Here is a 27,847-nt window from a genome sequence, read left to right on the forward strand (position 1 = left end):
TATATCCAACTGAAAACACACACACAAACACCTCATGACACCCTATCTTTCTCCAGCCCTATGTTTCTAAACTTCTTCACAATCAAACTTCTGGAAAGTTACCTACACATAAATTTGCACTTCCTTGACCCCGTTTATTCTTCAGTCCTCTCCAATTTGGCTTTCATTTTCACCTCTCCACTCAAACTGCATGTCATCAAAGAACTCCGTATTTCTGCAATCAGTAAGAACCCTTCCATCCTGAGTCATGGTAACATTTAGCACTTGTCTACTCTCTCCGTAATAAACTACTCTTTTCCCTTGGATTTTCTGATAACACAGACACAGACACAGACACATATGCAAACACAGACACACACATACTCTATCTCTATATACTAGAGTTTTTCAGGGCTCAGTCTGGTTCCTTTTCATCTACTCTATACTTTTCTTCTGGTATGTCATTCACTCCATGGTATTAATTCAATTTAGGATTTAAATACTATCTACAAGCTCAAGGCTTCCAAATTTATGTATCCCGCCCAGATAGCTCCTCTGAGCTCCAGGTTTTTCTATCTAACTGTTTATCTGGCCTTCCTACTTGGATTTCTCACAAGCATCTCAAATCGAACATGTCCAAGCGTTGACCTTTTCCACAGCATCTGTTTCTCCACCTCAGGAAATGCTAGATGGACGTCACCATTGATGTCGTAGCTCTAGCCCAAACTGAAAGTTCTCCCTGACACCACTTTCCCTCGTGAAATTCCCTGGTCCAACTCACCAATAAGACAAAGCAGTTCTGCTTCTAAAGTGCGTCTTGTGTTTGTCTATTGGTCCATCTTCACTGCCACTCCTCATGGCCTGATCACCATTTTATGATCTGGGATCGGCTATGCAGTAACATCCTAAGTGGTCTTCCTGCCTCCATTCTCGTCCCCCCCTTTAGTCCATTCTCCATTCTGCTGGCAGAGTAAACCTTCCCCAATACAGGTCTGTTCACTTCTCTGCTGGAAATGATTCATTGCCTTCTCATTGCTTTTAGGATAAAGGTTCCCATGGTCTAGTCTCTGACTATCTCCCCAGCTCACACTATACTCCTCCCCTGGCCCCCATGCACCAAGCTGCAGACAGATTAGCCTTTCATTTCTTTGAAATGAACTCATCACACTTTTGTCCTACTTTTGGGCTTCTCACAGCTCTCCGCCCCTGCCTAAAATCATCATTACCCCATTCTTCATTTTCCAGGTCTCGAGGTATATGTTGCTTCTTTAAAAAACTCTTCAATTGTTCTGTTACCTATATTCACATGCCACTTAAATCAGTTTCCTATTTTAAACCTTACTGAACTCTCTACTTTTTCATTCATTATACTCATAAAAACTTTTAATTATATACTTCTCTGGCTATTTATTGAAATCCACCTCTCCTCTTCCACTGTAAACTCTGGAGGGCAGGGTTCATGTCTGTCTACGTCTATGGGGCGCATGGTAAACAGTCAATTGAGTGAATGTTCTCAGCCACCAGTGAGAGTGTGTTGGGAGCAACTTGTTCCTAAAATGTATTAAAGTACCCAGTTCGTGAATGATTTCAAAGTCAACCATGGCTGGATTCAAAATCATCCCTATAAAAATTCCATGTTATTCTCTCGCATTCCAATGCGGATGGGCTTTCTTGGAGCACTTTCCTTTCTTGGACACACCTGAATGTCACTGAGCTGCAGATCATCAACAGCAGCTCCTACAGCCACACTGGGCTAGGACTGGAACCGTCCTTTGGCTTCAGTTCAGGATGCGCCTGAAACGCTCAACCAAATCAATGTGATGAGCATCTCTCTCTATGTGGCCTAAAAGTGATATGCATATCGGAAACACAGAAGTTTTGCAATGTGTGGCTGTCTTACTCAATGGCAGATTCTGGTCCTGATCTTCTTTCTAAGCTCCATCTCTGCCTTTTCACCCCACTCTCTCCCACACCCCACCCCTGCAAACACAGCCCCTTCAGTACTTTACACTGAGCTACAACGGGCAACTTGTTATTCCTCAAGTACGCTGTTCCCAATCCATGCTCTTCCCCCTGCCTGGGATGCTCTTCCCACACTGGTAAATTTTCCTTTCAAAGTCCTAAGCAAATTTCTCCTCCTTTGGAAAGTCCTTCTTTCTCCATATCCTTCGTCGCCACCACCTACTGCATGTCCCATGGCGAATACATTGTCTCTTGCTTCCTCATTCTCAAATCGCTTTGCCCACTCCCTAAGGTAGCCCTTCACGCTTTGCATTATATTTGGTTTTTGCCGTGTTCTGAACTCCGTTGTATGCCCCTACTGGCTTTGGAACCCAGAACAGACTATGTGTTCAACAGTGGCTTGCTGAATTCAATAGGATAAACACATTTTGCTATGGTTATACAGATAGGGTTTCCACTAAACACTGACAAATCTTTCACCAAGGTGTGTGATACACTTATGTAATAGTATGGTTTCTGATCATTAGGCAGTATTTGTGCTAGCACTTCCCTGTTCTACTTACTCTGTATTTCCAATATAATGAAATAAATCAAGGAGAGAGTCAGTAGGTCGTCTTTGCTCTGACTGGCAGAAGCATTTCACTAAGGCACTAATTCTATTAACAAACACTTCTCAAATGTTTTCTGCTTCAGTTGCACAAACATTTCAGCTCTAGAATCTGCGAGTAGAATTATCTGGACAATTCCATGAATCATATATTCCACTTTACGGCAAAGGCACAGCCTCAGTTTTCCCATCTGCAAAATGCAAATAATTACGCCTGCCACTTGGCGGAACTATCTTGAAGGATAATGAGATAAGAACACTTAGAGGAACTCAGAATAAACCTGTCAGAGAAATACCAAGAATTATTATGCTGCTATTTCTGTGTGTGTGGTTTTTGTCACTTTCCTAACATAGCAAAGAAAAAGTATAACCACTAGGTTAAAATAATGCCTATCAAAAAAGGAAAAATCCCACCCACTGCAAATGTGCTAGGGCATCAACCAGGGTGATAATTATATTAGCATGGGTTTGGAGAAGAATCCCATATTTTGCGTAATATTTTAAATTAATATCTCCACAGCCTGGAGGCAGAATTCCTGAAATTCAAAGTCACATTGTATCAATGGGAGAATTTTAGCAGCATATCAAAAACTTCACTGTGAATGACCTTTCAGTAAAGGGTAACTTCCAGGAGAACATAAAATGTTTTTTTGTTTCACATTTATGATAATTGTTAATGTAAAGTATTTAGAGAAAAATCAAAATCTGTCAGTTTAAAAGTAATGAGCTCCTCATTTACTAACTTAAAAAAATTTTTTTGAACATCATCACTTAATTTTCAGAGTTTAAAACAACAGTGATTAACAAAGAATGATTATTATCATTATCATTTTAAATTAGGTTGAAAATGTGGCTTATGAGAAAGAGTGCCTGAAATAAAAACTAGAGCCAAAATAAACACTGAATTTTCTGTTACGGATTTAACTGGGGGAAGGACTATGCTAATTTCCTTTTAATAAAATTATCCTTTCATCATTTAAGAGAAACGTGAAAACTTCATAGAAGTTGAAATACCATTTCAGAGCATGAGATCCACGTGTTTGTTCATTATGATATTTATGTCATGTTACAGATGGAAATACTTCTAATGCACAGAATTAAGCGGGCTAGGACCCACTTTTCTGCTCCCAAAGCCCACTCTATGGAGAGTTGCTGGACACACTTGAACAGTTCTTAAAGAGTCCAGCAGGGGGCGGAAGTGCACAACCACAGCACCCAGAACAGCCTTTGGGTCCTCAATACAAGCATTTCATCAACTATAATCAGGCCATTGCAAATGGGACGTTATTCGTTCTTGCTTTGGAAGTCTTTAAATGGTTTCCAGGTGAAATATTTTTAAATGAGAATTCTTCCAGTGATTTAACAAGTCAGTCATTATTGAATTGAAGTGTTAATATGAGTTAGAGGCCTTCAGCCTTTTGCATGGCTTAGCTCCAGGGTTTCAGAGGCATTCCCAGGAAATGGTAGTGGCATTACTACCCAGTCTTCAGAAACAGACTTGTCCTTTTCTGTTTTTCCACTCAGTATATTCTTCCACAATTTTTTTCTCTTAAAATATCTAGTGACAAGGTCTATCAAATATGACACTTGTAGAAATCACACAGGGCCTTCAGATAAGTTTACCTTCTAGTAATTATTTTATAAACATGCTATATCAAGTGGATTACAAGTACAATCACTGCTGTGCTATAACTGTACTGAAATGTCACTAATTAAGGTTGTAATAGGACAAGATTGAAGCCCCAATAATTACTGATTTGGAGACACATTCTACAGGTCTATGAGTCTATTTATTTTAAGAGAAGAGCAGAACTAAAATAAGAAAACTATATACTAAGAACCACTTTACTAATGTAATTTATATTTTTTACTACAATATAAATATTGTTAGGTTAATAATTCATTTCAAAGTGTAGATTTTATATAAAGAATAGGATAGAAATATTTATTCAGCTCCCTCCTATGTTAATTCCTGATATGCTACAGGATTTAAGAAAATAGATAACAAACGTGAAAAGTCCACCCGTGTGGATTGGGATCAATATGCTTTTTTTTTTTTTTTGATAAAATTGTTATTCACCTATATTGACCTTCAAGTCACTGTCATAGGCTGAAAATTTTGACTTCAAACTAAGAACTCAATGGACAGCCTTCTCACTAAAGCCTAAGTCACTCCGTGGTTCTTTTTTTATTTTTGACATTCCAGCAAATTTTATTTTGCAAATGTTATCCCTTCCTTTAGCTCAGACTAAAAGGTCAAAACCCCAGTCATTTATGGTGACTCTTTGTGTTTGTGTATGGTGTATGTAGGTCTGTGGTCAGGAAGGTGGGTAAAAAAACAGAGGGTTGGCATGCATTGTGGGTAAAAAAACAGAGGAGGGTTGGCGTGCATTGTACTCTTGTTTCTTCACTTTTATCTGATGTTTTATGCCAGGCTCTAAAGGAGGACTCTGGCCTCTGCCTATGGAGGCTGGCTGGTGTCATGTCATGTACATCGAGCTGGTCACAGGGAAACTGGGTTCTAGGTCTTTTTCTCTTTAGTAGTGCCACCTTGGGAAGTCACTGCACATTTAGGGGGCCTCAGCTTTCTCATCTGTAAAACAATCAATTGGATGAGGAGATCACTAAGAATCCTTTAAACTTCAAGGTTCTGTGATTAACAGAATTCATTTCTTAGTAGGATGACAGAGTTAAAGCACCTTAGCACCTAATATTATCAGGCATTGGCTTAGAAACTGAGGATAAGAGTTCTCTATATTTGTGAACTTGGTGGAAGTTGAGAAGGATGGCAAAAGAGATAGAATGGATGTAAAAATAGGAGTAGATGTTTGCTTTAATTTGAAAAGCCTCTCTTTTTGTTTGTTTGTTTTGTTTTGTTTTGTTTAGTGCTCTGAATAGGAATAGGAAAAAAAAAGGTTAGTATTTACTGGAATTGCTATTTTTAGGTCATTCAGGGTTAATGACAAATTTCAATTGTCACACATAAGAGGTCTTACTTACATAAACAATTTTTACACAGCTTGTGTAAACACAAGAAACCAAAAGCCCTAACTGCTGTTTGCTTCTCACGGGTTCAAACTGTCACTTAACTCTATAAAATATTTGGCTTTAGAATCCTAACAGTCTTTAGCTATTGTCCCAAGCAAGGTAAATTATCTAGATAGCTAGGACAATGATGAGTTTCAGGCTGTATTTATCGTACCTTTAAAAGCAAACTAGATGCCACCAAACAGCTTAAAGGAATGAGAAGAAAGCACATGACCGGAGGGCACACGGACACAGGACTTGGAACTGTCAGGGCACGTACCTGTCGGAATGAATGCCGTGTGTTGCTGCAGCTGTGCACTGGTGAGAGCCTGCTGGTAGTGCAAGACGCTGGGATTAAAGACGGTGCTGGCACCGTTGCTTTTTTCAAGTGCTTGTCTCTTTGGTAAAGGATGAAGAGCACCAGGAGGAAAGGCCTGTAAGGGAGGAAGTGGATAAGATACGTGTAACTCAAAGTGAGCACACCTTCAGCGTCCACAGAGATCATCAACTGCAGCATACTTTTAAAAAATGACAGCTAAGGAGATGCGTCTGCCATGCACCTTAATTTAAACAGCGGCAAAGTCGAATGAGTGAGAGTTTGTTACCGAGAGCAAAGCATGATTTCTGTAATCCAAAACGGTAGCATCTTAACTAAGGAAAAGAAAAGCTATCAAGCAACAACAACGAAAAATGACTTCAGCTTTTAAAATGAGTTAAACTAGTCTAAGGGGGGAAGGAAGCATTTGTGTTATTATTAATACCTATTCTTTTCCTTAACAAAGTGGCAATTTCTTGAATTTAAAGGTTAATTAGAATTATAATGAGCATTTTTCCAAGCCAAGTAATTTAAATTTGCTTCACTCTTTTGGAAAAGGTATTAAAATTTGTTAGGATTAATTTATTCCACATATTACATATGAAAATGAGATGGCTAAACACCTTATTGAATTTTTTTCATTAATTAATAATAATGATTGTTTGCAACCAATATTTTACAAGTAATACAAATCTCAGATGGTTCTCTGAAAAGCTACATGCAAAGCGAAAGGTGAAAGGTCAAAGTACCAGGTCTACAGATGCTTCGAGAGGTCGCTTCATTGCTTTGGCAGTCGACTGAGTCTTTTAATAACAGGCAGCGAGCACATGATGGCAGTGGGCCAATGGGATTCAAGCGAATTAACATACAGGTAAACAGCAAGCAGAGGTGCATCATGGGAACGGCATTGCATTGTGGATAGGTGAGAAGGAAAAAAATATTCTGAATGCAATATACAACGTACAAAACACTAGGCATGCACAACAACAAAAATGTTCTCTAAAGAAATGAATATTACACCTTAAATTAGTATTGAAGCAAAAATGCATCTACTATACCTTAGTTAAAAGCATATAAGAGAGTAAAATATAGATGTTTGAAATTCAGGAAAGTTAATTAAAACAGCAGCTTGCATACACACCATAAGCATTTTTTACATTGCTTCAGAAAAAAATGCAAAACTTTTAAGGGCCACAGGATTGAAGAACTTCTGATAAGTTAGTTTTCAAATATAAAACAATGAATGCACTACGTATAACATCCAAGTTATAAGATCCAAGTTGAAAAAAAAGATAATATCTTTAACTTTTATAAAAATAATTTTTAATGAAGATCTAGCCTAACAAAATGAAGCGGCAAACTGAGACAAACAATTCAGGCAAAAAAATATTCAAACACAAGATTATTTAGGCAAAACTGTTTGGGTTTGGATCTTAATTTTTTTGTCTGAATTATGTGGATAATTGTCTCAGTTTTTCTCTTCACTTTGCTAGTGTGGATCTGGTAACGTGGAATAAGGTTCCAAGCTTAACAGGTTTTGAATTTGCATGGTAGGTTTCTCAAATGTCCTGCTTTTATTCCATCATATGGTTTCTAATGACTAACTTATCATCCATTCTGTTTTCCACCACATTTGAAATTTTAATTCAATTTATCGCGAACAACTTACCAGATTACACTAAGAAAATACCCTTTAACGGGTATTTAGTGTCCTCAGGTATCAAAATAATTTATACTTAATAATTCTAGTCGTACTTTTAAGTATAATCAGTGACCAACCCAGTTAATGAGATGTGGGAAACTCTTGGCTAGAACAAGTACAATAGCTAAAAATAGCAAACAGCTAAAAGAGCAAAGAACTGCTTGGACTATTAGAAGTCAAATAATATCTTTAACTTATAACCATACTTGTGGGCAGATAGTTTCATTTAAACAGCTGAAATAATAATAAATATTGATTTAGACCATGATGAAAAAATTTTCCTGTTCCTTGATAACTGTTGTAAAAAAAAATCTAAAAATTTTATGATGGAATTCTATGAAAATAAAGAAATTCAAAGGAATAGCTCCAATGCAAACAAAAGAAATGAAATACCCATTTTCTATGTTTAGCACAATAGGTAAATCCCTAAGGTTTGCACAATAAATACAAAATGTTTTAAAGTTCCGAGTTACAGCTATGGCATTTGAAAGAAAATGGGATAGTATTTAACCCTCAAAATGGGAAACAATGAATGGTATCTTCCTTGGCCAATAAAGAGCGGTTCATCATCATTTGAAGACTCAGGATTAAAAGTATGGAGGTGATAGGAGGTAAAGGAAAGAGCTAAGGGTGGAGCGGGGTGGAGACTAGCAGTAAAGCGGAAAGGACTATAGATAGAGGAGAGGCTTAGAATGGCCAGTGGAGAAGCTGCTTTGGAAGGCAGTCTGGATAGAGGCCATCACATAATATGAAATCATCGTTCTTCAGGCAGAATTGTGAACATTTTCAAAACCCAACAAGCTTCACAATGAGAAAGCTTCTTTGAATATTCTTTCCTCAAATGTCAGTTTGCCATGATGTAACTTTCATGACACCATTTTTGTTTAAAATCTTTCATTCCTGTATAGTTTTACACTGCTAGATAATGCAATTTTTAAAAATTAAAAAAATTTTTGCTTGTATTAGTCTGTACTAACTACATAAAGCTGCATAGCCTGTTCTCATAGAGTACACTAACAACATTAACTGGATGGTTAAACCCAAAATCATTTTGGCCTCAACTTTCTGGTTTCAATTCTTTCCTTCACTTTTCCAGTCTGTGAGTTATAGAACAAATCTGCTATTGGGTTGATCTTTTCTGATTTGCTAACTAGAAGAGTGATTATGTCTCCACAGGCTGGTATTTATGAGCAAAATTTTGATGTAACAGAGCATCATTTAATGAAGTCTCCAAGTAGAAAAAAGAAATATTAAATAGTTCTCCTTAGGATCGACACCTGAAAGGTTAATGTTCTCTTTTTTTCCAATCTTAGTTTGATGAAATGCAATTTTGACAGAAATTATAATAAACTAGGAATTTAAAGAAGCTGAGAGCCCTAAACTGAGCTGGACAGTGATTGCATTTCCCTTTCTACCACTCCTTATTTGGGGTTTTCTTTACTAAATGCAAATATCTTGTCTCTTCAAGGAAACACTAAGGTCTTGGAGGGTCGAGTGTACATATTAATATCTTGCCCACCTCACACTTTGAAGCACATGGGTAGAATGTTTTTAAAAAACTGTATGGATGAATAATCATGTTCTAATGTGGCTTTGTAGTACACAGATGTTCTGTTTTAGAGGGTATTATGTGGCTGCAGGCATATGTTTACCTATATTGAAAGATCTTCAGGCTTAAAATAGACCTGAGCGATCCCCAAGCCCGGTGCATCTTGGGAGCTTCCTTAGGCACCTATGCAGAGAACGAGGTTCTCTTTAATTGAGCCCCTACTGTGTGCCAGGCACTGGGCACCCATTCTTGCTGGCTTCACCAACATTTCTGATCCTTTGCCCCCTCTGGGCTTTCTCCAGCCTTATATACCTACAGCCAGGCTTTTCATTTTCTGCATCAAGGAGCAAGCCAACTTCAAGCCAAGGCAAGCCAACCAAGGGCCCGGCATTAGAGGCAAAGACCAAACCTGAGGAGCCAGGAAATGCTGACGACAGTAATCAGAGCTGCCACTCGAATGTGGAAGAAAAGGATGTGGACAAGTAGGATGGGATTCAAAGTTCCCGTACATGTTTTCTTGAACAACTGAAACTTATCTAGCTGATGGCAGCTGGTCCTGTTTCCTTTTACAAAATAAGTATCTCCTGGTGTAGCCCCATTTTGGTGTGTGTGTGAAGAAGGACTGCTGACCTGAAGATCAGATACCTTTGTGTTAAAATTACCAAAGAGAAGCTCTGTCTGGCTTATTTTTACATTTGAAAAATTCTGATGAGGATGATGCTCATGTTTTAAGAGGCAGTGCAAAAGAATAAGGCTCTAAAGGAAAGAGATGTCTCTTTTTCTGGAATCAAAGCTTTAGATTCCTTTTCAGGGTCCAGTTAATCCAGAGAAGGGGAAATCCCGGACAATAATAAAAATTGCACTACAGAAATTCTTGGTGTTCAGATATGGAACCCAGGTGAATGGAATACTAATATCTTCTGACTGCAATCATCACTCCCATTTGTTCTTTTAAATAAGGAAATAATAGTTTTTCTTCAGTGTACCGAGTAATCTTGCTATGAGAATAAGAATACTTTGACTTCATCCAACTGCAACTAGACTGGTTTCAAATGAGCCTCTCACTTCAACTAAAAAGACATGACAGATTCAGTAATTTTCATGTCATTGTCAGAAAGAAGCTGACGCTTTTGTTCTGAAACTACATTCCTTTGGGTTGTCTTTGACGGTGTTGCAAGATCACCTGAAGTATCAGAACTCCAAATCTGGGCACAGGGTAACAATCTAGGAAACTATGGTAACTAAATATACTGACATCCACTGCAACAAGGTCTGTGCATCTTGATGAAAATGATGTGAAAATGCACAGAAAGGCACATAGAGGAGTCGAATCTTGCTTTAAAGATACCGGGCTGTTTGTGTAAATGGCCATTTCTTCTCTTATCTCCATCAACCCAGGTCATCTACCATTGACATATTCTAGGTGCACTGTTCCTTCAGTGATTGAAGAACATACTGACTGCAGATGTTAGAACTGGTACTTCTAGGTAACAGCCAGATAAATCAAGGCTCAGATAAATTCAGGGCTCAGCTGTAAAGGTCACTATTAGTACCAGTGTTTTCTTGTATTTAACAGGTATTTGAGGTATAGGGACTAAGTTTTTCATAGTCCCAGAACCTCATCTCATATCCCAGTGGCCAGAGATGGCCATCGTGATCTGGGCTGAGCCAATCACGGCATGCTATTACTCTCACCACAGGACAACCACCAAAATGACCCTGGTGGCTCATTTTTTTGTTCCTAATTAGAGATGGTATAGATACTATTTTTGTCTCTTGTCAGGAAATGTAAGAATGTGTCCCTACAGGTGTCCAAAGCCATGGCCAGTGTTGTTTGGAGAAGCTGATCTTAGAGAATGGAGCTGATATACCAAGAGAAGCAGAAAAAAAGAAAAGAGAGAGACCTACTGGTTTTCAAGTTTCCGGATCCATCTACCCCTGAGCCCTATTTTACCTCTCCTCCCTTGGAGGGCACTAAATGATCTAGTGAAGTTTTTGTCTCTTGCAGCCAGAGTTCTAACTAGCCTTGGGGGTATCCTTGATACCTAGTTATGATTTATAACATTCGCTTAAGGTAAAAACGTGTTCTTTGTGCCCAACGATCAACACACCAGTTAGAATAAATTTGGGCTGGCCTGAAAGAATGATTACAATGAAAAACATTTTACTTCTCGGTAGGATGAGATCTTCACTAAGTGGATGAAGATGGATTCCACACTGCAGAAGTGTATAGAAGACCTCATTTGCTCTCTAAAAGAATTCCTTTTTCATCAGCATTAAGTGACCAATTTATTCTCATCTCCCCTACAGGTCCCTCACCCCCTGCACCTAATTATAATCAGTTTTGAAAACCACTCTTTTATGAGAACAAAAAGGGGAGAATTTATCTATATTGTCCTGACTCTCTCATGTGGATGCATACATTCCCACATATATAGAAACTCACAGAAAAATCACTGTTATGTCCAGTGATGAAAAAACACTAAAGGGACAAGGACTCTGAGAAGAAACAGTGAGAGAGATGAAGGACTCAGTGCTCAAGATACTTGGGAATAAGCTGAGATTGGAAAGGTGTGAATAAGCACACAGGCCACACTAAGCGGTGATGACGTTAAGGGCAGGCTCTGTGCCTTCCTCTCTGCATCCCTGTTGCTTGTCACTGGGCCAGGCCTTATAAAAGTTTGTGGAGGGAATTCCCTGGCGGTCTGGTGTTTGGGACTCTGTGCTTTCATGCCGAGGGCCCAGGTTCAATCCCTGGTCAGGGAACTAAGGTCCTGAAAGCTGCGTGGTGTGGCCAAAAATAATAAAAAATAAAACGAATCATTCTCTAAAAATATAAAATAAAATAAAATGAATCGTTCTCTAAACAAAAAAAATTGTGGAAAGAATGTTGAGTAATATGAACTTGGTGTATAACAGCTACCCTTGCATTCTGATCAGGCATTAGTGTATGAAGTGGTGGTCGCTAGTTAGAACAATGTGTTTTAAACTATACCTTTCGTATCTGAAGCCATATCTATCTTTCTCGAGGGATGACTGGCCACTGAGTCTTTCCTGCCCCCCTCCACCCTGGACCCCATTATGCATTTCCATTGTGTCATGGAGGAGCAGTATCACTGCCACTAAACTCCAAGCTCCCCGAGGGCAAGGAAAGCTGCCTAATTTATTTTTTCCAGCCGGCAAGTGCCTGATGCACGGCAGGTCTCATATGTTTTGAATGAATGGATGCCCAGTGCCTATCATATATTAAAACAGACTTCTGTCAAGCCAGAGATCTCACATGAAAACAAATTAATTCTACAGGCCAGTGCAGTGGTTCTCAAACTTTGCTGCACACTGGGATCAACTGGGAGCTTCTAAAGAAAGAAAGAAAGAAAGAATAAAGAAAGCAAGCCCCTGCCCAGGCCACATCCAAACTAATTAAATAAGAAACTTGGGGGAAGGGACTGATGTTAGAACCTTTCAAGATCCCTCAGGTAATCCCAGAATACAGCTAAATTTAAGTGTTCTAGGTAGGGGCTTCTCAAATGTTACTGTGTATACAAAACACCTGGGGATATTTTAAAATTTGTATTCAGAGCCCAAAGGTCTGGGGTGGGGCCTGAGACAGGACAGTGACTCAGGGACCTGAGGCTGGGTTCCAGGACTTCTTTTTTTTTTTCCAAGCACCAGCCCTACAGCTCCATCTTCAGCTGTTTCATGACTTGATGTTCTGCATAAAATTTCGTTTAGGGAGAGAGAGTTCGCAGCGTAGCCTTTGTGATAAGTGACAGAAGAGGGACAAAAGATGGGGGTAGGGAAAAGCCGGGCAGCGGGGGCCGCCGGCCGAGGGCTCCTGGCTCCGGACTGCCGTCTCGGGAGCGCTGCGGCTGATGCGCAGCAGCCGCCGCAGGCCTCCCGCCCTGTTTCCCTCTCTCTCTGTCTCTGTCTGTCTGTCTCTCTCTGTTTCTGGGCCGCCTCCCTGGTCCTTCCCGCTCTGCGAGGAGCCCGGGCCGGTCCCGCCCGTGTCAGGTCTCCGAGCAGAACTGGGCGTGGGGAAGGGCGCTCGCACCCGCCCCGCGTTCCCTGCGCCCGCCTGAGAGATTTACTTATTGTGCTGCAGAAGGGAAGGAGGGAGGGACAGAACAGAACAAAACAAAACAAAACGGGGGCAACCGAGACAGGACGTAGGCAGCGGAGCAGCGGGAACAGCAGCCGTCCCCCGCTCCCAGCGGTCTGGGGAGCGTGCGCGTCCCCGCGCGGAAGGCGCGGCTCCGGGCTCGCGGGCCGGGGAAGGTGCGCGGCGCGCGCGCCCCACTTACCATGACTGTGGCCGCGGCCGCGGCTGCCTGGGCGGCCACCGCGGCCTGGTTGGCTTGGTGCTGCGCAGCTTTGATTTTGGCCTGCAAGTGTGCAGGAGGGTGAAAATATTTGCATTTCTCCCTCATGCAACGCCCCTTTATGTAATCCATACAAACGGTTACGGTGTTGTCGTTTGTGTCGATCATGGTGCTGTCAGCGGGGTGTGCAAAGCGGCAGTCAGTCTCTCCCCGGGCACAGTTTCCTCGCTGGAACTCCCTGCAGACCTAGGACATGGGGAGAAGAGCACACGATGCAGAAGGAGGCCCCAGGGCCGCCGGGAACTACCTCTGCGAGCGCAGGCACGATGTAAAAAAAAAAAAAAAAAAGAAAAGGAATAAATGCCTTTCCTTTCTTTTAATGGATAAACATTCGATTATCCAGGACTCAAGTAACTGGAATCCCGGGCAAAATAATTTGAGTTTTACTTCCCCCTCTTTTCTGGGGTGAGAATCTATATTAAGAAAGTCAAAATCTGCAGTTAAATCAACAAGGCCCCCATTGTTCTTGGGATTTATTTATTTATTTAGAGAAGGAAAGGAGGGAGGGAGGGAGGGAAGGAAGGAAAGAAAGAATATTTTATATATATATATAGTAATTTGGAGATTTTATATACATGTGTGTGTATATATATATACACACACATGTATATAAAATTTGGACGTCTATATATAGCCACATCTACTCTGACAACTCTGGGATTTTACAGGGATTTTACATGGAGGGATTATTTCACCAAAGATCAAGCCACAAGGTCATTGCTGCACAACTGCTAAAAGAACAAGGCGACGTGACGAACTTGTTTCTCCTCTCTGAGGATGGGGAGTGGGGCTGGAGTGAACGTGAATACTCCCGTTTTCCCATAGGTCTGTCCTGCTCCATAAAGCTGATGTATGCTTATACTCATAAATTAGAAGAACTACGATATCTAAGACACCAAAACTTTCATTTAAGTCACAATATTATTATTTCTGACAGCACAGAAAGAAGGTAAAAATACAAAATAAAACGGAGGGAAATATGGGAAGAGATAAAGGGAAAGAAGTAAAAGGCGGGAAGTAGAATAGAGTTTGAAGTGTTGATGTATTGTTTCTTTTTTTATTCCTTAATCCTTAATTATCCTGAAATCTCAAGTAACTGCAATGCTCCATCCTCTGAGAATTCTCGTGGATCAGGAGTTTACTGTTTAAAGAAAATTTTCTTTGGAATTTAAAGAGTATTCTTAACCTTGCCCTAAATACCGATAACGTCAAGTAACACAAATAACATATATACATAATACTTATATTTATAAATATCATTATCAGGGAAGAATTACTAGTAAAATTGTAAGTTATTTTCTTCTCAGGCTCCACATCCAAAGTTGATGTGCTCAAGTGGTGGTTCACATCTTTATCATTAGTGACATTACAGGAAGGGTCACTGACATGACATTTGAGCCTTGTGAGAGTCAAAAGTACTTGGGAAATACAGTTTCACTGACCAGTGACCAAGCGAGTTTAAAGGGTAAACAGATAAATCACAAAATTTTTAATTGTTTCATTCTACTTTGGATATTATCCAACATTCCATCTTTAGCTCATAAAATGTACAAAATAAAAATTACTAAACTGTTCCCACAGATTCTGAGTATGCCTCCCTCTGTAAGTGGAATGACTCCAGGCTAAGACTGCATTGGGGTGTAGAGTAGCCATCAGGCATTTACCAAGGGGCTCTGTGTGCAGCTGACTTCATTCCTGGTTTGAAATGAATTGCAAGCTGCTTTGCTAAAGTCCTCGTGAATCAGTTTTACATATGTCTTTGTCTACCAATCCTGTTGGGAAGGACAACTTGTTCCCAACTCAGCTGATTTAATTTGTTTTCTAAACCACACGGTCACGTACTGAACACGAAACCTTCATGGGTCCACCAGGTGGAGCCCCAAACACTTTTCCAGTCCCATGAAAGGTCTGTTCAGTATTCACAGGGTTAGTCTTGATCAAAACAGTAGCGATGGAGTTTATTGTCTTTTCATTTGGGGATCTATATACTCCAGATGGAAGCTGATATTAGGCAGCATTTTATCATTTTCAATATTTATTGGATAAATATTTAAACAAATGCTCATTGAAAGAACATTCTCAAATGATCCAAGATAAAGCACAGTGTACATCCTAACCATACATATATATCACCTAACAACTAACTGATGGTTGGATTAAAGGAACTCTTTGAAAAATCTGTCAGACTCTTTACACACCCATATAAAATGCTCTATTAAATGTCATAGGATACAGTAGTTAAGATAAATGGATGAATGCCCTAACTGATTAAAGAGAAATTTTACCTAGTAAAGTACAGGTGAGCTGGTTTGACTCATGACTTAAGAATTATGTTTTATAAATATATGAATTTTTAAACTTTTTATTTTATATTGGAGTATAGTTGATTGACAATGTTGTGATAGTTTCAGGTGTACGGCAAAGTGATTCAGTTATACATACACATGTATCTATTCTTTTTCAAATTCTTTCCCCATTTAGGTTGTTATATAATATTGAGCAGAGTTCCCTGTGCTATACAGTAGGTCCTTGTTGGTTATCCATTTTAAATATAGCAGTGCGTACATGTCAACCCCAAACTCCCTAACTATCCCTTCCCCCCACCCTTCCCCCACTGGTAACTATAAGTTTGTTCTCTAAGTCTGTGTTTTCTTGACTTTTGTAGATCACTTGAATTTAAGTTAAAGAAAATATCCCAAATCAGTAATTAGATTTTCCCAGGCTCCAGTTCCCCGTTTACCTATACATAACTGGGGCTGATATCCTGGAACATGCTAGAGCAGCCATACTAGTTCTTCAAATACTGAAATATGATCATACTGCTTGGTCAGTAGTCACAGTCCTACGTCCTCCCACCCCTGTCCCTGAGTGTCCCCCTTGTCCTGGCTGCTGGCCTCCTAACCTGCCCGTTACCAGACCTTTCCAGGATCCAGCAAAGGTTCACGCCTGGAACAGCTGGAGCCCTTGGGAGCCATCTTCGTGGCCTGCATAGTGATTGATTCAATGTTCCACTGGTCATTACATATTTTGCCCCTGAACACACATTCCACACAACAGATTTTTGTTTGTATTAAACTTATTCTTTTCCCACAGACTAATTTCCTTTATACTTGACCTTAAATTCAAACAATAGAATTATGAATGCATGCCTTTTAGGTGAATGTGTGTGCATGGTGGTTTTGCAAGACTGAATTAATATCTTACAAGCATTCACTTACACAGAGGTATAGTTCTACCACAAATGCATCTCAAACCACAAATATAATTGAAGTACCTCCAGTTTGTCAGTCCTGAGAAGTTTCTGAGTTGCAGTTGAGCCCGGAACAGTGACAGGTGGACTTCCGGGAACAATAACAGGTGTGGTGGGTAGAATTTCCGTTGGGACTAACCCAACTCCAGGGGTTACCGGTGCTAAGTAAGGAGCAAAGCTAATCGCCGTATTTGTCCCTATTGCGGGACCTACAGGAAAAGTGGGCTGTTAAAGGAAGATAACACAAGACAAAGATTCCTTTAGAATAAAACTTTTAAAAATCACCAGCAAGTGTCATTTGAGCAAAATTCATTCATTGCATACAAGACTCTTTATGTTAATTGCATAGATCCATGCTGAACTGTGAAAATTCATTAAGCTTCTCTGTTTTTTGCTTAATAAAAATGAAGTCCATACAGATCCTCTCTTCCCCAAACCATACAAACACATGGGAGAACATCATAGAAACCTAACTACAGGGACCAGGTGAAACTTTTATTCCCATGAAAGTGTTCTCAAGAAAAGAATAAGTTCACCCTAATTGCTCATCATTCCAAACTATTGAATGTTACAACAAGAAGGCAGTAAAACTTAGGGAATGCTGACTCATAATCTTTGATTTCTCCTACGTGTCTCTCAAAGGGAGAGGAAGAAAGAAAAACACTTGACTATAGACTGATTTTCAGACTGACCAAGTTTATACACTCTCAAAAAGTGGGGATTATTTGGTATTTTATTTTGCTCGGATTTACCAGTATGTTTCCGTATTCTATCACTAGCATATATAACCCCAAAATTCTTAGGCAGCTTACATCTAGACCTGCTATTTCTTGCTCTAGCTCAACTATGTCTAGATCCAATCTTCCTTTCCTGAAAGGTTGGACAGAAGGGCTTGAACTTTTCCATTGGCCATTAAAAGTTGCTTTGGTTTCCTAGGTCACAAAATCAACGCAGCAGTGATGAAGGTATAGAGTTCCTCACTAAACTTCTCGATCACTATACTCTGTGTCCAAAAGAAGTATATTAGAGGGTTGACGGGATGATTGTTTTCAAAAGCTTCACCTGAAAATATGCCTTTCAGAAAGGAAATAATGCACATTTAAGAGAACAACAAACTTGGCTTCACTTTTTTTTTTTTTTTTTTTTGTGGTACGCGGGCCTCTCACTGTTGTGGTCTCTCCCGTTGCGGAGCACAGGCTCCGGACACGCAGGCTCAGCGGCCATGGCTCACGGGCCCAGCCGCTCCGAGGCACGCGGGATCCTCCCGGACCGGGGCACGAACCCGCGTCCCCTGCATCGGCAGGCGGACTCTCAACCACTGCGCCACCAGGGAATTGGCTTCACTTTTAAAGAGCCAATGTTAAAAATGTACATTTAAGAGAACAACAAACTTTTGCTTCACTTTCAAAGAGCTGATGTTAAAAATTTAAGATGCTAAAGATTTTTCTTAGAATAAACTTTGCACTGAATTGGATCTGAATAGTTTTTGTTTGTTTTGTTTGTTTTTAGTTATTGGATGACTTTTACCCTATTTATTTTTAGGATATTTTAGGTATTTGCAATCACATGTTAATGCAATTTTCTCATATTGAACTATGTGGTTGGCCATGTCATGCTACTTCTCTATTTGTACATTGTGGGTAACATTCTTGTTGTCTATTTATAGCTCTGAGTTGTTGAACATATGGGAAAAATAATAATCTGTGTGTATTACGTTTTTTGTTGACAGCAATAATGGAAAAATATCTTTTACAAACGATGATGTTAGAAAGCAGTGAATTATTGATAGTTTGTGCGGGGAGTTCTTGGAGAGGCTGAAAGGCTTCACTGAAGTGGCTGGTCGCGGGAGGGATGGAAGAGGTGATTCTAATGGTCTTAGAGGGCTGCTGCTGCACTCTCACGAGGGGCCCTTAGATCTTTATGGCTCCGACATAAAATTCACTTTGGGGGAAAGTTGCTTCATGAGGTCTTAACATGGGAAATTGACGGCAGTTAGGAGTTTTTTTCTTCCTTGACTTTCTACAGAGTTTTATACATGAATGTTTTCCATTTTCAACCCATTTGAGTCATAATTATAGAACGTTGTGGTTTTCAGTAACTGTAGCTTTTATAATTTAGTACTGTTGAAAAGAAGCCAAGTGATTTAAATGGTATAAGGGCTCTATAATGTTAGGATTTAAGAAAATCAATTCTGAAAGGTCATAAATCACAACAGATCAGTGATTCAAAGAACCAGCTATATCAGAAATGCCTGAGGGGAATTTCATAAATAGAGATATCACAAATTCTGACTCAATATGTCTGGGCAGGGTCCTTGAGATTTGCATTAAAAAAAACTTACTACATGATCTGATGTGCACCCCAGTTTGGGGACAACTGTCATAGATGAGGAGTGAAAATAAATATTAGGAAAAACCAGTACTAGTAGTATAATTTAATCTAGAGGCTAATGATTGAAGTAAACATTTAGAAATTAGAGCCCTCCCCACATCTCCATTTTTGACTTTCTGTTGGAGCAAATTCCCAACCTCCCTCCCTTTTAGATAATTTGAAGCCCGGGTCAGTGTAGGGACACACATTCAGGTTGTACCTTGACTGTCAGTGGGCTGTCAGAACCTCAAAACCCATTTCCCAAAACCTTTTTGCATATCAACAAATCTCTCGCCATTAGCCAAATTTTGTTCCTTGTTCATCTAATTTAATGGTCGAAAAGGAACGTTGCAGTTCGTTTTATTGATGTTAGCTGTAATATAGGTCACAGAGAGTATTATTTAAAAGTAAAAACACAATTACTAGACAAAGGGAGACAGGAATTCAAAATCCTGAGCTCGGCCAGTTATTAATCTTTACCCTGGGCAGGAGATCAACCTCTCTGAACTTTAGTTTTCTCATCTGCAGAAGGGAAGTAAAACTACTTAGTTTCAAGACTTGGGCTGAGCAAGGTGTTAGTTCTGTCTTATAATACTTCGCATGGTTGGAACGCAAGAAATAGCAGCTATCATTAGTAGTGTAAAAATCAGTATTAATAAAGGTTTTTTCCCCCAAATTGTCCATTGATTCTATAACAGGAATGTAGTCAGGATAGCAATATAATAATAGAGGTATAAAATCTTACTAAATGATAGCAAATATCTTCTTTATTTTGAAATATAGGTTGGGAAAGTATGTATTTTCTTTCATGTGAAAGTTAAAAGTTCATAGGCTTTATGAAGATAGATTCAATTAGATATTTTCTCTTTTTTTGTCTAGAGTGTTTTCTGTTGAAGTTGAATAGTAAAAAAATACAGTTATGGTAATTTTCAGAGATGGGCACTATATTATTATTATTATCATCATTGACAGTAATACCTTACATCTGTGAAAGGTTCGGCTGTTTTCAAAGCATTCTCACACACTGTCTTCTTTAATCTCCTCAATACCCGCGAGAAGCAAGCGTGGCAGCGAGAACTGCACAGTGTTCAGGTGAAAGCAATTTAGAGTAGAGACCACGTGGATTCCCCAAGGTCAGCGCTGCCGAGGCAGAGTCAAGGCAAACTACCCAGGACCCCTGGCTCCCAGTCTGGGGCTGTTTTTACTCCTCTGCACTTATAGATTTCGTTGGTAATTTCTTAAAACAGAAGAGGGAACAAAAACACGAGCTGCCCTTACAGACATAAGCGTACAGAGTGAGCATCGGCGGGGAGCCTTGTCCCACCGTCAGCCAGGGCCTCCCTCAGGCAGGAGGTTAGGGCTGCTCTGAACAGCTGCCTGGAAAAGTGGGTCTCAGATCCTGCATTCAAATTAAAGTCTCCAGGTGGAGTTGAGGCTGATGTCTGAACTTGAGTCTGAGTTGGTAGCTAAGAGAAGGGCAGGTGACTCTGCTCCTGGAAGGCCACGAGCTAGGGCTTGGGAGAAGCGGCCCTGCGGTTCCCGCAGGAGGGCTGTTGCCAGGTGGTCTGAGACGAGATCCATTTGGTCCTCCTCGTCTCTCAGCACTAACTGCACTGAGAGAGGCCAGAGGACAAGAGCTGCAGAGAGTCTTCTGGAAGAAAATCATGTCCGAAATGCCGGTCTTGGCGTCTTCGCTCTGGACTTCACCCCACCTGCCTGTGTTTCTCTCTCTCCACTCTTCCTTCTCAGTACCTTACAGCAGTAGCTCTGGGTTCAGAGATCACACACTCACATGTGCACACATGCTCTTTGATATTTTGTAGTGGCGAGGAAGATCAGGGCTGGGGAGGAATGACTAAGTGGCCTGAGGTATTTTATGGCTCTAAAATGTAGTCAATTGACTTTTTAAAACAAGAGCGTGAGAGCTCATACATTTAGAAAGCTCTGACTTCAAAGGGTAGGTATTTGGCACTCAAACTGAAAGGCCTAAAACATGACATCTCTTAAGCCTTCTCCCTTTACTCCCGGAAGCATCTCTGGAGCACAGAATACTCAACACTAGACCTTGCCCCCAAGGACCGGATTGCATAGGCTCTTGAATCCCTGTCCTACTAGAGGCTACCCACCTGCTGCTTTATCTTGAGTGTACGTGGGAAGGTTGTGTGGGAGGTGAGGGGTTGGGGGCAGTGTGCTGGGAAGGGAAGGGAAGGGAAGGAAGAATTGCTGTTACACTCTGTTAGGAATTGGAGAAAGAAAAACTGGTAGGAGGAATAAGGTGAATGAGACTTTTGAAATGTAATGAATTTGAGACAGAAGAGGAAAGAACAGTTTGCATTTTCATTCATTCAGTAAATATTCATTGGTGGTACAGACATGGTGCCAGAACACTGTGTCTACATTTATTGAACTTAAACCCTAATGGGGAAGGACAAAGAAATAAAATGACAATTCATTTTTATGGATAAGCAGAAATGAGGAGGCCTCACTGGTAATGACAGAGATTGGTGGTGGGTCGCAGGGGACAGAGTTGGAGTCCTTATGAATAAGATGAAGTTAAAACGTGAAGAGTAGTAGGAAACTTCCAGCAAAAGCAAAGGCCTGGAGGCAAACAAGAGCTCTGTGTGTTCACAGAACGGAAAGTTTGGTTTGGTCTCAGTGGACAAAGGAAGAGTGGCCCAGAATGAGTTGGTGAGCTGGGAAGGGACATGATCACAGATGACACTATAGATAAAGTCAAGGTTACATGTTTAGGCTTTGTCTCCAGTGAAATGGGAAGGTGAAGGGTTGTAAGAAAGGGAGTGATGTGATGCCTTTATGTGTTTAAAGGCAACTGTATGCCGGTTGCTGTGTGCAGGATACATTGGAAGAAAGCAAGAGTGGAACTTGAGAGATTAGGAGGGAACAGCTTATAAAGTATTTTGAAATACTTGGCGGCTCAGACGAGGGTGCTGGGAGAGGAAGTAGATGGACTTGAAGGCACATATGACAGGATTTGCTGATGAACTGGATGTGAGAGAATCTGCTTGGTTTTGGTTTGAAACTGCTGGTTGCACATACTGAGATGGAAGTGTAGTAGAATAAAAAAATGGGTCTTGAACATGTCAAGTTCCTGTGAGAAATTTGAAGGTGAGTCCAGTAGGAAGCTGGATACCTGAACCTGGGACTCAGAGGAGAGGTTTGGACTGGGAATGTGCATTTGGGAGTTCTCAGCCTGTAGATGATTCAGAGCCTCAGAAATGGATGAGACCATGAAGGAGAGGGTAAATGAGAGAGCGGTCCAGCACTGGGAACATCAGTGTATAGCAGCCTCAACATATAACAGAGGAAAAGAATGGGCAATGGAGTCAGAAGAGGAAGGAACGATCAGAGAGCGAGGGGTGCTCCTCGAAGGAGAGATTGATTGCATGTTACTAAGAGGTGGAAAGAGTACAATAAAAGCAGAAGTGCCCATTGGTTTAGCAACATGGAGGTCACTGGTGAGAGATTTCAGCGGATGGGTTCAGGGGAGATGGGAGATAAAGGGAGTGGAAAAATATGCATAGCTCTTTAGAGAAGTTTACCTAAGAAGGAAACCTAAAAATGGAGGGATACTGGCTACTTTATGTTTATCAATTTCTTTGTCTTAAGCAATTTCTGCATGTATTAATTTCCCGTGTCTGGTCTAACAAATTCACACAAACCTGGTGGCTTGAACAACATGCATTTATTCTTTCATAGTTCTGGAGGCTGTAAGTCTGAAATCAGTTTCACTGGGCCAAAGTCAAGGCTTTGGCAAGATCATATTCCCTCTGGAAGCTCTAGGGATGAATCCATTCTTCGTCTCTTCCATTTTCTGGTGGCTGCTGGCATCCCTTGGTTAGTGGCCACATCACTCCAGTCTCTGCCTGTACGGGCACATTGCCTTTCTCCTCTTCCGTATGTGTGTCAACTCTCCCTCTGCCTCTCTTATAAGAATGCTTGTGATTGCATTTAATCCAGGAGAATTTCCCCATCTCAAGATGCCTAGCTTAATCACATCTGCAAAGACCCTATTTCCTTGTAAGGTGACATTTACATTTCCAGGTACCTTTGAGGGCCATTATTTGGCCTACTACCTTGTATTAGGTCACTAATTCGTTCCTGAGACTCTGAAGTTATTTGTTTGTAGAGTTAATGATTTTTAAGTTTATTACATTTTTCATTCTCATTTTTCTTGCAATTTAAAAACCTCTATTAAAATACTTAAGTGTAATATTCCTTCTTCATAGAGTAATTGTGATTATTGTCTTCTAATTAATATATGAGACAATACATAAACATAACTTTCAAAGAAAATTCAACTAATAGTTTATAACAGGAATGGAATTTTCTTATTAACATTGCCATTATTGGGTACCAGGGTCAATCCTTACAAATTCTAAGTAAATAAGTAGTGAATGATTAAAATGATATAATGCACTGTTGCTATGTTGACCTAGGTGGTTCTAAGTTTATTCCCATAGATGTCATTTAATATGTATAATTAAATTATTTTAGCATTTAGGTAATTTAATAAAATAATTTATACGTGTGTATCAATAAAGAGAACCGTAAATTATACATGTGAATGGTTTTAAGTAGATCCACTTAAACGCCTGTATTTGGTGTTAATGTGTTCAGAACTCTACCTGTGTTGTCCTTACATCTAGGATAGCTCCTACTCATCCTTTAGGATGTACTTATTTGGGACTTCCTTCAGGCAGCCTTTCCTGCCTCATCCAAAATCATAATGCTCTGGGCCTGAATCTTATGTTGTCTTTTCCTTGAGTCTGTCTACACCCACAAGACTGTAGCTGATTTATCTTGGAGTCCCCTGCACCTGCACTTTTTTTTTTTTACTCTGGGCAGAGTTGGTTCCTGGCTACTTTGTGCTGCTATTCTTGGGCAGAAACCCGGAGACAAGCAGAATTGCCAACAATCTGCCCAGATTCTCTCCCCTCTTCCTGGACCAAACCCCACCTTCCCCATCTCATCTCATGGACGCACAACAAGAAAATGTAACTCCCTGGTAGCTATCCCTTTTCATTTAGCATCTTTCAATGACATAGAGTTTTCATACAATAAAGACTGATTTTTAAACAATCATCTCTTGTTTATGTACCTTTTTTAAAAAAAAATTTCACTCACTTCACTGGCTTTGTTTTTTAAAAAATTAGCTTGTTTTTGACAAAAAATTTACAAGTGTAAACGAAATTCACTAAAGCCCAGAAATGCACTCCTTTTTCTCAGGGCCTCATTCCTAGAGCAATTTCCAGACCTTTAAGGAAGTACTTTCAAACACTGTGAAATCAGGGAGAAAATATGACAGAGTACTGAACTCCCTGGGCGTTTAATCCTGTGGGCCTTGCCTCAGCTCCTGCACCCTTTGCAGGCCTCTGAGATGGGAGGCGTGGGTGGCTCAGGCAGCCTTCCTTCATGCCTCTGCCAGGCTCCAGGAGGAGCAGACTGCAGAAAGCGCCCTGGTCAAGATGTCTGAGGTCCAGGCTCAGCTCCACAACTGATTAGCTGCAGGACATTGGGTAAATCCACTAACTTCTGTGGTTTCATTTTCCCCTTCCTTAAAATGATACCATTGAACTAAATAATCTATCTGTTGCATTGCTAATAATGTTTTAGGCATCAGAATCTCTTCTTTGCATAGATCATCAATTCATACTCTAAATGAGAACGTAGAACTATTGCCCTTCTAAGATGGTTCAAATATGGAGGTTACTGGTGAGAAATATGGAGGTTACTGTCACTAGTTGGAGTGACACAGATTTCCCAGATATTGATTAGAAATTGTCTTTGCCTACAGTTTCTACATGCGTTTTTCCATTTAAATAATCTTAAAAACCCTATTTTCAGCATCTAGTTAGCTTCAAAGCTATTTGCTTTAATGGTAGCCAAAGAGACAAAGTAGGGGGACACCATTTTAGGTCAACGTGGCCTTGCCTGTACCAACACTTTAATCATCAAGCCCATCATGAGATGCAATGTACTCACCACTGGATGAAGTGGGGTTCCTGGAAACATAAATTGCATCTGCTGGGCAAGCATTGCTGCTGCAGTTTTTTGCTGGATCAAATTGTTCCTCCCGTTAATTTCGAGTTGAGTTTTTAAATGTGTCGGAGGGTGAAGATACTTGCAGTTCTCTCTTGAACAACGGCCCTGGAAGAAAGAGTTTTGGTCTTAGGACTGTCATAAGTAGCTTTCAACTCTGTGGTCAACCATTTCACAATCATTCCTTATATAGGAAGGTGTGTATCTGTGTGTGTGCACATGCGTGCGCACGTATGTTGGAACATACAAGGGGTGAATCAGGCATTCGATGATTATCAGCCTTGCTCAGACCTGTTGAACAGAGAAGCGTCCTGAAATGTTGTTGTTTTTAGTGGATTCTAACTCTGACAAAAGACCCTAAGGAAACGTGACTGCTGAGAGTAAAGTGGGACCCTTCTAGGCAGTGTGGGAGGCCATCAGAGGAGCATATTTATTGTGACTTATCAAAAGGAAGCTTTGAACTTGCTAAACGTTGGTTTGTGCTGGAGTGATAACAAAATGCGAATAATTATGCGCCACATTTGTGCAGCAGGGAAGGTAATCAGAAGGTCTTGAAATGTGTGCTCCAGGGTGGCTGAAGACACCCCTAAATCAAATGATTGAAGAAGAGGCGGTGGTAGAATAGGGCGGACATTTCTTAGTAACTGATGCACAGGTGAAATTTCCAGGCATGAACTCAGATGATCACCTGCAACAGAGCAGTTTGCTCTAATACACGAAAGCTGCAGCCCATGTCCCTGCCCCAGTCCCGTGACAGTTGTATAAAATTAAATGTCACAATATGAGGTAGTGAAGAGTGTTTACAGCTAAAGTAGCATCGGGATGTTAAAGTTGGCAAAGTGAAAAAAAAATTAATTAGGTGACAGGTGTGCCTAAAACCAGTCTTGAAGAGTAATCACAAATGGTAGTGTTTATACTGACTTCCCAAGTTTTCAAAACTACCAATTGAGAGAATCACGTTGATATGTGAAGTATGCAATTTCTGGAGAAAGAATAACGAACTGTGTTAACCAGTACGGGGATTGTCAGTCTCTAAAGAATTAGTCTTATTTGCAACCAAGAAAAGAGAATATGGGTTTGTTTACCAAATATAAAAGTAATTTTAAAAAGCAAGCTGGGTGGATCTGGGCAAACAAATTTGTTTATAGTCATCCTAATTCTAAACATCTGGAGTTCGCACGCTGCCCCCTGCTCATTTCAGCTGTACTTGTGGTGGCGCAGGCTCCCTCCCAAATGTCAGCCTCCTACACTGCCGTGGAGAAGGGCAGACAGGAGTCCTGGGCTCAGCCTGGTGCTCTGCACTCATCAACCCGTGTTAGCAGCATGAGAGGCTGTGCCGCCCTCTGTAGGGAGGACACAGAGGCGGGCACCGGGGACCCCAGAAGGAATTGGTCACGTTTCCGCTAAAGTTATTCTGTAACAATGGGCAAGGGCAGCATGTCTCCTTAGGCTCAAGTTCATATTGTCGATGTTTCATTCAGCATCCTAAGGGAGAAAACAGACATCTTGGGTCAAGTACTGGAAGGTCCACTGTTAAAATACTGGCAAACTGGACCCACAATTTAAAACAATCCACTTTGTTGTACACCTGAAACTAACACAACATTGTTAATCAACTGTACTCCAATACGAAATAAAAAGTTAAAAAAAAATAATCCAAGTCAAAGCAGTCTAGAAATCTCTTTCTCTCTCCATCTACTTCTGTCTGCAGATTTTTAAGGTAAAGTTTTAATCCTAACTTTACTTTGCTCATTGTTTTGTGATGTCCTAGGGTCCCTCCAGCCCTACCAACCTGCTTCAGGCATGTCTTATTTTACTTCTCTTTCTGTCCTCCCTTGACAATTGCCCAAGTCTCTGGATTTTCTAAAATAAAATCTCCAAGAAAGCATTCAGATTGGGCCAGCTCCTAGAGCACAGGAGTATGACCAGCCTATGGACTGGCTGCCTTATGTCAGGTGTCCAAATACATTCTTATCATCTATTGTGGGAGGTGGTCACGGGACGTGGCTACTGCCCATCATCAGGGGTGGAGGAGAATTGAACAGAGTGACATTTCTTGTATAGAGGATAAGTCTCCCCAGGCTTCTCTCTGACAAGCTCAATTCAAACTCTCTTCAAACACAGTCAGTTCACTTGGAAGATGACACCCAGAGAGGCTCATGTATACAGGGTACACGTATGGGCCTCTGTGTACAAATGTACAAAGGGCCTCATGTGGGGGTTTGGGAAAACAAAGTTCCATAGAATGGAGTTGGAATTTGGGAAACATCCACACTTCTACCAGTTTGGCTATTCTATTTTGCTCGTTCATATAATTGTCAATTTGATCATTAGTCTTCTAATGTAATGCTTCAGGTAAAAATTTCGATGAGGCTAGAAAAATATGTTTTTTTTGTGAATGCTGTCATCTCTTGATACAACTGGGACTCTTAAGGAACTACATAAACTATTTTCAGCCAATGGAACATGATTTACAACATCGAATTAGTAATTTATTGATGGAACCTTCTTTTCCATGAGAATTAATACAATTTCCTACTGTTCTTACTTACACCCTTGGAGTGAGGTATATTACTGATTACCCATGTGCCAGACAATTTATACATGGTTATCTCATTTTCTCCTTATAACAGCTGTAATGATCCC

General features: G+C 40.4%; 1 protein-coding gene and 1 long non-coding RNA gene across 10 annotated transcripts in view; one reads left to right on the plus strand and one right to left on the minus strand.

Annotated features, from left to right (window-relative positions):
- LOC137210886 (uncharacterized) overlaps positions 1-12,102 on the plus strand; it is an 88,327-nt gene extending 76,225 nt beyond the window's left edge. The window contains exon 5 of the long non-coding RNA XR_010936770.1: positions 10,951-12,102. This is a non-coding gene — a long non-coding RNA (uncharacterized lncRNA). The remainder of the gene's footprint in view (positions 1-10,950) is intronic.
- Positions 1-27,847, minus strand: part of MBNL2 (muscleblind like splicing regulator 2) — a 151,053-nt gene that overhangs the window by 28,758 nt on the left and 94,448 nt on the right. For 4 of the 9 annotated variants that reach the window (XM_067712931.1, XM_067712932.1, XM_067712934.1 and 1 more), the window contains exons 3-7: positions 25,145-25,309; positions 16,796-16,996; positions 13,444-13,707; positions 6,641-6,694; positions 5,856-6,009 (exon numbers count right to left, since the gene is read on the minus strand). In XM_067712931.1, coding sequence (XP_067569032.1) covers positions 5,856-6,009; positions 6,641-6,694; positions 13,444-13,707; positions 16,796-16,996; positions 25,145-25,309 — 838 coding nt within the window. Of the gene's footprint in view, positions 1-4,728; positions 5,142-5,855; positions 6,010-6,640; positions 6,695-13,443; positions 13,708-16,795; positions 16,997-25,144; positions 25,310-27,847 lie in introns of those variants that run through there. The other 5 variants (XM_067712937.1, XM_067712935.1, XM_067712936.1 and 2 more) reach the window with 2 other exon arrangements.

This window comes from Pseudorca crassidens, chromosome 18, assembly GCF_039906515.1.
Source record: "Pseudorca crassidens isolate mPseCra1 chromosome 18, mPseCra1.hap1, whole genome shotgun sequence".
Taxonomy (NCBI): domain Eukaryota; kingdom Metazoa; phylum Chordata; class Mammalia; order Artiodactyla; family Delphinidae; genus Pseudorca; species Pseudorca crassidens.